The following is a 12,528-nucleotide window of genomic DNA, read 5'->3' on the forward strand; positions in this document are numbered from 1 at the left end:
AGGCAATGAGATTGGCACAGGATAGAGCAGGGTTTAGGGCTGTTGTACATAGGGTCGCTATGAGTCGCAAATGACTCGACAGCACATAACAACAACAGCCCTATGTGTGTAATAATTAGAGAGTTCTCTTCCAGGTCATTATTAAGTGATCCTTTCCAGACCCTGTAAGTTCAGTAATGTCCTACTTTATACTTGAGGAAGTAGAATCTGACTCTGAAATGTGTTCCGTAATTTCCTATAGCCAATAGGTGGTAGAGTCGTGATTTAGAACACTGTTGTTAGGTGTCATTGAGTACGACTCCCAGTGACACTGTCAACTACAGATTTAGACTTTTTCCTGCACCATCTTCACGATCTTTGACATCCTCCAGCCCATAGTTATAGTCACTGGGTCAGTCTCTCTTGTTGAGGATCCCCTTCTTTTTCTCTGACTCTATGCGTTTCCCAGCATGATTCCCCACCCCACCCCCAGATCATTATTGTTGTTGCTGTTGTTATGTGCCGTCAAGTCACTTGCAATTCATAGTGACCCTATGTACAACAGCCCTAAACTCTGATCTCTCCTGTGCCAATCACATTATCTCTGATACACCCATCCCAATTACCCCAGTCACTGAATCAGTCCACCTCATAGAGGGCCTTCCGCTCCTGCACTGTCCCTCCACCCTCCCAAGCATGATTTCCCTTTCCATGGACTGGTCCCTCCTTACAACATGTCCAAAGTATGTCAGATGAAACCCCAGAATCCTTGCCTCCAAGGTGCAGCCTGGCTTAACCCTCTCTAGGATGAATCTGTTTGTTTTCCTAGCAGTCCATGGTACCCTCAACACTCTTCTCCAGCACCACAGCTCAAAGCCATCAAGTCCTCTCCTATCCTCCCTAGTCATTGTTCAACTCTCTGATGCATAACAAGTGATTGCAAAGACCGTGGCCTGTATCAGACACACTTTAGTCTCCAGAGAGACAAAATTGCTCTTCAGTACTTTAGAGAGGTCCCTAACAGCAGACTTTCTCATTGCATACGTCTTTTAATTTCCTGGCTGCTGGTGCCAAGAGTGTTGATTTTGGAGCCAAGCCGACTGAAGCTGTGAACAGTCTCAGTCTCTTCACCATCCATCCTGATGCTGCCAATTGGTCTAGTGGTGAGACCCCAGATCATTATTAGTTCTTATTAATTCCAACTCTGTTGACTGTTTTTTCTCTTACCACTTTTTCTGGTTTATGATCCTGGTTAACCTTCTCCACACCTTCCTGTATTCATTTCCTAGGACTCCTATAAAAAAAAAAACCAAAACAAACAAACCATAGATGAATGAGTTAAAACACTAGAAATTATCTTGTTCCTTCATGTATGCTGAGAGTTTTAATTTCATTTTGAAACAGGTTGGTCTGGGGGAAGCATTATTAGAAGCAGAAACTATTGAAGAACAAGAATCTCCTGTTAACTGTTTTAGGAAATTATTTGGTAAGTAAAATTGTATTTACAGAAAGAAAAATAATTCTTCACATTATTAAATATGATTTCTATCCAGAAAAAGCATTTTAGGGATTGCAGTGCAGCTTCTTAACCACCAGAATTCCCATTGGAAAAAGCCTTTTAAGCAACTTTTAAATTTGTACTATGTACCACCAGATGCTCTGCCGGGGAAGGAGGGGCACTCTCCTCCTGTACCAGTCAGATCTGATTTGACGGTACACGCACACAAAAATAATAAAAAAATTAAAAAAAAATTGTACTATGTAATACTTGATACTTCTGAAAAAAATTATATAGCCTTGTTTTTATGTGTGAAGTATAGTAAATATCTGAACCTACTGCCCTTGTCAATAATGTAGAATTTACTTCTGTGTTTGCTCCTTGACTATCTAGTGTCCTTCTCCCCAGCAATTTTTAGAAATGCGATAAAATCTCTTTAATAGGTATATTAAATACTACATTATTTTGCCAGAACCCTAAGTCAAACAGATAAGCTATTCTTTTTTTCATTACTGTTTGAATTAAAGTTTACAGAGCAGATTGCTATTCCAGTTAACCATTCATTCACATAATATTTCATGACGTTGACTATACTTCCACAGTCTTACCTTTTTTTATTCTTATTTTCCCCTTTAACAGTTTGTGATGTCCTTCCTCTAATAATTAATAACCATGATGTTCGATTGCCTGCCAATTTATTATATAAGTACTTGAACAAAGCAGCTGAGTTTTATATCAATTATGTCACTCGGTCTGCTCAGATAGAAAATCAACATCAAGGTAAGTGTGACTACTCTGAAGTTTTATTTAGACAAACATTAGTAAAATTGCAAACTTAGAAATTCCTCATCATTCTACTTATCCTCTTCTGAATGCCTACCAGTTTGATGGTGTTTCCAAACTATGGTACCTAGAAAATAATACTGCAGTAAAGAGAATAAAGTTTTTTAGAACCAGTTCAACTGCTTAATTGAAAACTTTGCTGAACTTTATATGTGTACAACAGCTCAAAATCCATTTCTTACACCACTGGCTAGTTGTGCATCTCTGAACAGAACATACCTCTTGTTGGTATTCTGTGCTCTTAACTTTTGAATAAAGTAACTCATTGCCATCGAGTCTGAACAAACTTGTAACTGACCCTCTCTTGGATTTCTGAGGCTGTAATCACACTGGTGGAAATTGCCCATCTTTCTCCCTAGATGCCGCTGGTGGATTCAAACCACCAAGAGGCCCAGCCTCTAGGAACTAGGCCATTGGAATGAAGACTCGGACTTTGACCTTTCTGTTAAGTGCCACATAATTAATAGATACTAATTAATTGTCAGCTATTTTTTTTTCTTATAACAGGAACCCAAGATACATCTGATTTAATGTCACCTAGCAAACGTAGCTCTCAGAAATATGTGATAGAAGGACTGACTGAAAAATCATCCCAAATTGCAGACCCCTGGGAGAGGTTGTTTAAGATTTTGAATGTTGTTGGAATGAGATGTGAATGGCAAATGGATAATAAAGGAAGACGGTAAAAAATTGTTTATTTCTCAGTTCACTTAACAAACCTTTAGATTGAACAATCTCAGAATGCTTATAAGAAATAAAAATATTTCTTTTAAAAGTACGTAAGATCTGGTGTGAGAAACAATGTGTGTGAACCTTGTAAGTAAATCAGTATAAAATAATTTTATTTTTAAAAAAGTATATAGCATCTAGGTATACTTTGGACAAATTCTCTTGTACTTGGTATATGCACAAAGGACATTAAAGTGGTTTTCTCCTTCATAGGGTCGCTATGAGTCACCTGTGACTCGACAGCACTTAACAACAACAACAACAACAACTTTATTAAAAGATTTCCGTCTAAAGTTTAAACTCTTAAGATGATGAATTTTGAGACTGGCCATTCAGAGAAAAGAGAAGTTATCTAACATATTTGTGCCATGATTTCTTGCTCTGATCAAAGCTGTAATTCAGAAGGGGAAGTTTGTTCTTCATATGCAGACTGTAGGAGTCCCTGAGTGTCATGAGTGATTAATTCATTCAGAAATTCCTTGGAAGAAATCCTAGAAGGTCACATCCACAGACTCCTAAGGAGCACAGTTTATTCTACAACGCATTGAGTCTCCATGAGTGCAAAAATTAAGAAATATAATGTCTAGAGTGACATTACAGGAGCCCTGATAGGGTCCTATGTGTTGTGCGTGTCTGCTAACTGAAAGGGTCAGACCAGTGGCTCCTTAAGGAAAGAGACAGTCTCTTGCAAAGATTTACACCTCAGAAACCCAAAGGTGGGTCAGTCTAGTCTGAATCCACTTGGTGGCAGTGTGGGTTCTTAGGAATTTAGATGTACTTGGTAAAAATAATAGTTCTATTAATAGTGGTTCTATCAGTGATTTTTTTTTCTGATAAGCCCAGAGTAATTAAGTTTTCTCTTTTTTTCAGAAGCTATGGTGATATATTACATAGAATGAAGGATCTTTGCAGATACGTGAACAACTTTGAAAATGAAGCACATGCAAAATATAAAAACCAAGTGATTTATTCCACTATGTTGGTCTTCTTTAAGAATGCCTTTCAGTATGTCAACAGCATACAACCATCTCTCTTCCAAGGTTAGTTTAAGAATTTTAGTGTTGCCTCCAAATTTTGAAGGTACTCTCAGTAAAGGTGATGCTGAGACTTTAAATGTTACCATTGATCTTGGACCCAACTAACTGCAGAACGTTTTGTTTTGGTTTTACTTGATAGTTGTTTTTTATAAGTCCATTTTCATTACAAATTCCTATATCAAAGGATGTAATGGAACTGTGAAAGTATATACAAGTACTAAATGTCTGTTTTGAAAAAGCAGCAAACAGCAATGCATTGAGATAGGTTTCAGAAGTTCTTCAACCCCCGTGCTGAACAGTGAAGTTTCAAGCATGTTAAGCAGAGGCACTTGATAGAGCCTTCAACCCCCAAAGTTAAATTCTTTATGTTGTGGAAAGTTTGAAAACTTAAAATAATAGAATGAAATCACCCACAGCCCTTTTAGTATAATACAATTCACATTTTTGTAAAATGTTTTTTAACTGTTCATATTTTTTCATTTTGTTTGGAATTTGTAAGCATAATTTATTATAATTTTGTCGTCTGTCTTTTTTATAATTCTGTGGTTCATAATCATAGTAAAATATTTGTAGATGTTTAATAACAAGTGCAAATACAAAAATAGCACTCGTATTTCACCACTGAGAAACTTTAACAACAGCTTGATGTATATCCAATCTTTTGTAAAATGATATACATATACTTGTTTGTTTATCTAGTTGCTGTCAAACAGAATAGCTCTTTATTAACTTTTATTTCCAGGTGACAGTTGAGTTAACATTTGCTTCCGCCTCCTCATCCCTAGGTCCTAATGCTCCAAGCCAGATTCCATTGGTTCTTCTTGAGGATGTTTGGAATGTATATGGCGATGTAGAAGTCGATCGTAATAAACACATACATAAAAAGAGGAAACTAGCTGAGGGAAGAGAGAAAACCATGGTAATCCTTTCAGAAATGATTATGCAAGAATTTTATGTTTATGGTTGCTAGAGATACAGCTTTGTTAAATGGGAGTTTAGAGCTAAAATGTTAACGCTTCAGTTTGTAATTCTAAAATGTAATTACGCTCTATCTCAGAGGTTCTCAGCTGGAGGCAGTTTGCCTCCTGTAAGACAGTTGCTATTCTGAAGATGTTTTTGATTGTAAAAGCTTGATGGGGAAGTGTTGTTAGCATCTTGTCAGTAGAAGCTGAGGATGCTGCTAAAAGCCTACAGTGCACAGAAGAACCTCCTATGACAGAGAATTAGCTGGCCTCCCAAAGGCTGCCTGGCTGTCTACAGCTAGGTCTAGGTTGTTGTTGAATGATGACTCTGATGCCTGGTAAGATGGAAGGTCAGCACACAGAGAAAGAACCTCAATGAGATGGGTTGACACAGTGACTATAGCAGTAGGATCAGGAGTGTTGGAGGTGAGGAAGTTGGCTCAGGATAGGGCAAGGCTCAGAGCTGCTGTTCATAGAGTCACTATGAGCTGTAGACGACTCAACAGCACAGAATATCAAGAGATCAGTAGTGCTAAGATCAGGAAACCCCGACATGTATTATTTAGTCTGTTTTGACTAGCATCAGTTATATTTTTTAAAGCACAAGCAAAAGATTTCTCCTCCATTGGACAACTAACCTGAGCACTGGTAGATACTGACCTCAGAATGAAACGTCCCAGAGTGTCCAGAGTGGGAAGTAATTAAAACCCACCGGAAAATGCAAGAAAGGTTTTATGAAGAGGAGCTAGTATTTTAAAGTAGCTTTGAAGAATGTAAACAATTTTGTCCGTTCCAATTGGGAATTCGAATTTGTCAAGAAGCAGCAGTTTACACAGGGATGCAACAGATCATAGAGTGAAGAATGATCACATTGTAGCAGTCTATCTGGAAGGTGGCCAGACAGCAGCCTGTGCTGGACAGTGAGATTCAGCTTTTTAATAGAGGCACTGTTTCTTTTGGTAGAATCTTTAGTGGAGGCCCCAAGTGTAACATAAAAAAAGTGTAGATGGTCTGGTTTATAATATCAGATGTTATTTATAGGCTTTGCTAACTACCATCTCTTGCAAGTAGTCAACCCTGTAAGCAGTGTTAAAACAGCCCCAGAAAAGACAAAAATGCTATGGCTATGTTCCAGTAAAGCTTCATTTAAAAACAGGGCTAGGTTTGGCCTCCAGGCTATGCTTACCTCTACTGCAGTTGAAATACTCATGGGAAACTCATCCGAATTTTGTCTATCTGCTTCCCTTCCCTTGAGTCTCATTTCTCCTGCCTCCTCTAGTCATTTTACCTGACTCTGGGCATAATGAGAAATGTGCCTTAATCAGATTAAATTGATGTTCATGTACTATAGGAGGTCCCTGTACTATAGGAGGTCCTGAAGCTCTTGCTGCAGAGGGTCAAGGACTGCAACCCTCAATACGGATTGAAGTTTAACATCAAAAAGACAGAGATTCTCACCACTGGGCCAGTTGCCAGGACCATGAAGGATGGAGAAGAGATTGAGGTTGTTAACAATTTCAACTTGCTTGGCTCCATAATTAACACACTTGGCACCAGCAATCTAAAAGACTGCTGCACTGGGAAAATCTGTCAAGGACCTCTCCAGAGTACTGAGAAGCAATGGTGTCTGTCTAGAGACCAAATTGAGTCTGATACAAGCTGTAGTCTTCGCAGTTATTTGCTATGCATCAAAGAGTTGGACAATGACTAAAGATGACAGAAGAAGAATTAATGCCTTTGAGTTCTAGTGCTGGAGAAGTCTTGAACATACCATGGACTGCCAAGAGAATTAATAGTTCTGTCTTGGAGAGAGTGAAACCAGGTTTCTTCTTGGAGGCTAGGATTCTAAAGTTCCATCTCACACACTTTGTTCATGTGGCGAGGAGGGATCAATCCTTGGAGAAGGACATCATGCTCAGAAGGGTGGAGGGACAGCGTAGGAGAGGAAGACCCAGGATGAGATGGATTGATTATAGTAACTGGGGCAATAAAGATAGGTGTGTTGGAGTCAGTGAGACTGGCTCAGGACAGGGCAGACTTCAGAGCTGTTGTACATAGGGTTGCTAATAGTCACAGGCAACTCAATGGTATATAACAAGATAATGTAATAATGGATTAGATCTGTGAAGCACAGCAGTTACTAATATTTATAAAATTATTAGCTCACTTGGAAGACTTAACTATGTTTCTTAACAGGAAAATAGACACTTTTACAGATAAATTCAGATACTGATAGAGACTCAGAAACCCAGCCATGAGCTCCAGGTTAAGAACTCTGTGCTAACCGGCGTCCTGCTGGTTAGCTCTGTCTGATCTTTCCTGCCCTCCTGACGTTCCCAGGTGGGGTTAATTCTCTCTAGCTCTCCCTCTGGTTTCTGATGATGCATGGAGTATCCAAATTCAGACCTCAGTCACCTCTTCCTCTTGTGCAAGTAACAGGTAGTATTTTGCTAATTTTAACCTAAACTAGTGATGTGTTTCTATATTCCCATATAAGTATTACCAAATAGGTCATTTCTGAATCATAGCTGTCCTCTAGGACAGAGCAGAACTGCCTCATAGCATTTCAAGGCTGTAATCTTTACAGAAGTAGATTATACTGCATTGATTCTCCTGAAGAGCAATCATTAGTTTTCAACCAGTGACTTTTCACTTAGCAGCCTTGCACTTAACCATTGCACCATCTGGACTCCTCTATTCCCAAATAAGCCAGTATATAGAAAACATCCCCAGTCCATCTGTTCCTTCCCCTCTCTACCACTCCCTTTTCAGTTCAGGCCACATAATCTCTTTCTTAGTCAGTCATCTTGTTAACCCCTAGTTTTACTTTCACTCCTTATCATTTCTCCTCAACATTACAAGCAAAGCAGTCTTTTTAAAGCATAAATCTCTCCTCTGCTTTACAACCTCAAACAGCCTCCCATCACATATAGATGAAAATCCAAACAAGCTCTTCCCTTTACCTTCCACAGCATTTCATCATCAGGCCCTCAATGCTGTAGACACATTTTCTTCATACTCCTCTAAGCGGCCTCTGGTAGCCTAGTAGTAAGAAGACAATCCCAAAGACACTCAGTTCAAATCCACCAGCTGCTCTGGAGGAGAAGGATGGGCAGTATCTTCCCATGCAATTTACTGCATTTGAAAACCTGCTGGAAGGTCACTGTCAGTGGGACCCAACTCCATGATACACAACAACAAGCCCTTTCCTACCTTAAGGCTTTGGCACTTGTCTGAATTATGTTTGATGAGTTGAGTGTTTTTCCTTCATAATCTCTGCCAGGCTGGGTCTTGTCATTTGAGATAGCACACCAAATACATCTCTCTCTGAGTCTTCCCTCCTGTACCTTCATTTAAAGAAGTCACCTGATTTTCTCCTCTTGATACTTTAATTCTCTGCACGGCCTTCATTGTTACCTCTTTTTTTCTTGTTTTGTTTCTTGATTATTTTTTTTTTTAAATCTGTTGTCTATGTCGTCTTCAATAGAGTACAGGCTCTGTGGGGCCAAAGACCTTGTTTGTCTTGTCCAACACTGTTTCCCAGGCATCCAAACAGTGCCTGACCGTAGCCCATAGCGGATATTCAGTGAACATTTATTAAATTAATAGATTCACCTCTCAGGTTTGAGCACTGATTAATGATCTCTTGTTAAGTGTCATCAGGTTGCTTGCGACTCATAGCAAACCAGTGTACAACAGCTCTGAACCTCGCTCTATTCTAAGCCAACCTTGTCTCTGACACACCTACCCCCATTACCCCACTCACTGAGTCAACTCATCTCATCAAGGGTCTTCTCTCTTACACTGCCACTCCATCCTCCCAAGCATGATGTTCCTTTCCAAGGACTGGTTACTCCTTGCAACTTGCCCAAAGTATGTCAGTCGGAGCTTCCAAATCCTTGCTTCCAAACAGCAGCCTGGTTTCACCTTCTCCAGGACGAACCCATTTGTTCTCTTTGCAGTCCATGGTATATTCAGTACTCTTCTCCAGCACCACAGCTCAAAGGCATCAGTTCTTCTATCATCCCTAGTCATTGTCCAGCTTTCTGATGCATAGCAAGTAATTGCAAAGACTATGGTCTAAGTCAGGCACACCTTAGTCTGTCTCCAGACTGACATCATTGCTCTTCAGCACTCTGGAGAGGTCCCTGACAGCAGACTTCCCAGTGCAATTCATCTTTTGATTTCCTGGCAGCTGGTACCAAGAGGGTTGATTATGGAGCCAAGCAAACTAAAGCTGTTAACAGCTTTATCTATCATAATGCTGCCAATCAGTCCAGCGGTGAGAATCTTTGTTTTCTTGATGTTGAACTTCAATCCATATTGAAGGCTGGATTCATTGACCTTCTGCAGCAAATGCCTCAGGCCCTACTCAGTTTCAGCAAGCAAGGTGTGTCATCTGCATAACGCAGGTTGTTGTTGAGTCACTTCTCCTAGAGCCCGGCCTCCCAGATGATCTGTTCCACATATATATTAAAATGTATGGAGATAGGACACTTCCCTGGCATACACCTTGCCCTGTTTTAAACTGTGTTGTTGAATGTATAGTTGTTTAACGTTTCTGGTTTGTGTAGTCTTCCTTCTGATTTTTACCTGTCATATGTATTCATCTGGTAGGTCCTGTTGTTCTCCTCTAACCTCCATCTAGTTTTTTGTTATTATGTCTTTGCTTTACTCCACTTTGTTACCACTGTTGTTGTTAGGTGCCCATGAGTCTGAGTCGAAACCACTCATAACAACCCTATGAGTGAAAGATCTGAGCTCTGTTCATAAGAGTTCCAGAGGCAAGCTATTTTGGAAGTGGATGCCATTCCTGCTAGGTGGTGTTGGCATTGGCCTGTGCATTGCTGTACAGAGGTAATTCGTGGTTGCTGTGATGCTAAACACTCTGACACTGATGTGTCAAATGTGATAATGGTTGCCTATGGTGGACAGTGATTGGTGGAGCTCCCTGATTAAAACAAGCTTGGAAGCAGGAGTGGCGTCCACTTCTGAAATGGCTTGCTTACAGAAACTCTTATGAACAGTGCTCAGGTCTTTCATTCATAGGGTTGCTATGAGTGGTCTAGGACCTGATGGCACCTAACAACAACTCATTTTTAGAAGTACTTGGAGTTCCATACTATTCCCATCACTTCCGGGGATTTTCCTATAAACCCTGTATCTCATTTCAAGATAGTATTGGTTTCCAAAAGCTGCAGTGCTAATGTACTCATTACTTAACGTTAGTCTGTCACATTAGAGTGTCAGTATTTGGCACAGAGCAAAACCCTAAAGAACCATAAAATCTATAATACCTTTTAGGTCGACTGGTTTGGATTAAGAAGGGGATTTGGATATGTGCTGTTGTTGGGAGAGGATAGGAATATGGAAGCTAAGCAGGTTGAGACCCCAGGGATCAAGAACGAGCAGTTGTTCCAAGTTCTAGAAGCTAAAGTTAGGGAGAAAGAAAAGAAGTGGATAATAAAAACTGCCTATTTTCTAAAATTAGCTTGGAAAGTGGACCTTTGAACTTAAATACTTAGTTTTAAATTAATTTTGAGGATTAAAAATCTTTAAGTAGAATTCAGTTATGTCATTAAATTAATAAAATTACTTAAGTGTGACGAAAGAGTCAAATTCTCCACAAAATAAAATTAGCTATTGCTGTTTGCCTTAATTTTCTTGGAGAATGTCTGTATGCATTTGAGAGAGAAAGATGGGCAGTCTCCTCTCGTGCCTCTGCAAACCCATGGGAGGGTCCTCTGTGAGTCAGTTCTGACTCGAGGCCACAAAACGACAACTTATAGAGAGACAACTGAAAAGAAAAGTTGCCGTTGAAGAGGAGTGATACGAAAGTGAGCAAAAGACAAACCCTTTTTTGGGGGGTGTAAGTTACTTTTACCTGTAGTCCTCTTTTTTTTCCCCTTTAGTTTTCCTCTGTCCTTCATTTATATTGTACTTGAGATGAAGAGGAAAGTAAAACTTTTTATTATAAAATACATGGGACATTAATAGATAAAGAGGGAGAAAGAACCAAACCCAATCCACTGGGCCCTCCCTTGGGTTTCAGGGGCTATAAATTTTTATGGAAGGAGGCTGCCCACTTTTTCTCCTTTGAAGTAACTGCTGGATCCAAACTGCCAGCCTTTTAGTTAGAAGCAGTATATAAGGTACAGTGTCACCAGTGCTCCATCCATAATAGGTAAGGCACAGACAGGTTTAATTCCTGAATGAACATCTTTAGTTCTGAGAAACAATTTAAAAGAAGGGTTGCCATTGAAGAGAACTGAAATGAACTGATTAAACGACAAACTAGTCTTTTCTCTGACATTATTAGGGAACTCAAGCTTTAATTTTATGCCACTATGTCAAAACCTCACAACAGTAACAATGCATGATATATCATTATTTGAAGCAAATTAAAAATACTACTACTAATAGGGGAAAAAATACTACTTAATTAGCTTACTACTTAAGCTGTATCAGTATAAAAATCTAATTTATAGCTTTTTAGAAAATGGATATTAAAATTAATGTTTTAAAATTAATAGATATTTTTAACTGCCTGACTTTGCCCTTAAGTCACTATAAGCTTGGGATTCATTGTCAGAAACAAAATAAACTTAATTTTTAAAATGAAAATTTAATACATGAGAATATACAATACTGGGGATGTAATATCACTGAATTGTATAGTTGTACACTTAATAATATTTAAAACAGCAGAGTGTTTATGTATTTTAGCACAATTAAATTCTTCAAATAGAATGTGTGTGAATAAAAAGACTAAAATTTATATTGTCAAAGCTAAGTTTTTAAAAAGATTGTTATACTCATGATAATAGCCTTTCTTATTAAGGCTCAAAATCAGTAGCAATAATTTTCCAGTGTATGACTGTATTTATGACTTTGAATGAATTATATTTTCCCTGTTCTTTAAGCAGAGTTCAGATGACGAAGACTGTTCTGCAAAGGGAAGGAATCGTCATATTGTGTTGAATAAAGCAGAGCTTGCTAACTCAGTTGAAGTTCTAGAAAGTTTTAAATTGGCCAGAGAGAGCTGGGAATTGCTCTATTCTTTAGAATTCCTTGACAAAGGTAAGAATGTGCTTGTATTGCCACTTTTTCTTTTTTTTAAAAATACACAAAATAATTATTCTTAAAATATCAAGAATAATAGTTAACTCATGGCCATCAGGTCAGAACCAGTGAATGGGAGGAGATTGCCCTTTGTTCTCTGGCAAAGCCACTAGTGGATTTGACCCACCATGGAGGCACTGCCTGCCAGTGGGTTTGTGGCATAACTTCCTATGGACTAGGCCATGAGAGCAACCAAACAATACTGTTGTTGTTCTTTTTTTTCCCCATGCCAAAATTGCACATGATTATTCATAATAAAAAAGTGGAAATAGTCACTATAGACATCAATGACGCACGGGGAAATAAAATAGCATAGCCAACTGAGAGATATATGCATCAGAGGATTCTTTTTTTTTTT

At 38.9% G+C, this 12,528-nt stretch overlaps 1 protein-coding gene across 1 annotated transcript in view; it reads left to right on the forward strand.

The window, feature by feature from the left end:
* Positions 1 to 12,528, forward strand: part of INTS10 (integrator complex subunit 10) — a 131,808-nt gene that overhangs the window by 100,151 nt on the left and 19,129 nt on the right. Inside the window, exons 2-7 of the mRNA XM_006897002.1 lie at positions 1,384 to 1,465; positions 2,117 to 2,257; positions 2,828 to 3,002; positions 3,920 to 4,089; positions 4,872 to 5,005; positions 11,975 to 12,128. Of these exons, the coding sequence (XP_006897064.1) occupies positions 1,384 to 1,465; positions 2,117 to 2,257; positions 2,828 to 3,002; positions 3,920 to 4,089; positions 4,872 to 5,005; positions 11,975 to 12,128 (856 nt within the window). The remainder of the gene's footprint in view (positions 1 to 1,383; positions 1,466 to 2,116; positions 2,258 to 2,827; positions 3,003 to 3,919; positions 4,090 to 4,871; positions 5,006 to 11,974; positions 12,129 to 12,528) is intronic.

The sequence above is a fragment of the Elephantulus edwardii genome, unplaced genomic scaffold (assembly GCF_000299155.1).
Source record: "Elephantulus edwardii isolate Elephantulus edwardi_28Jun2011 unplaced genomic scaffold, EleEdw1.0 scaffold00195, whole genome shotgun sequence".
NCBI classification, from domain to species: domain Eukaryota; kingdom Metazoa; phylum Chordata; class Mammalia; order Macroscelidea; family Macroscelididae; genus Elephantulus; species Elephantulus edwardii.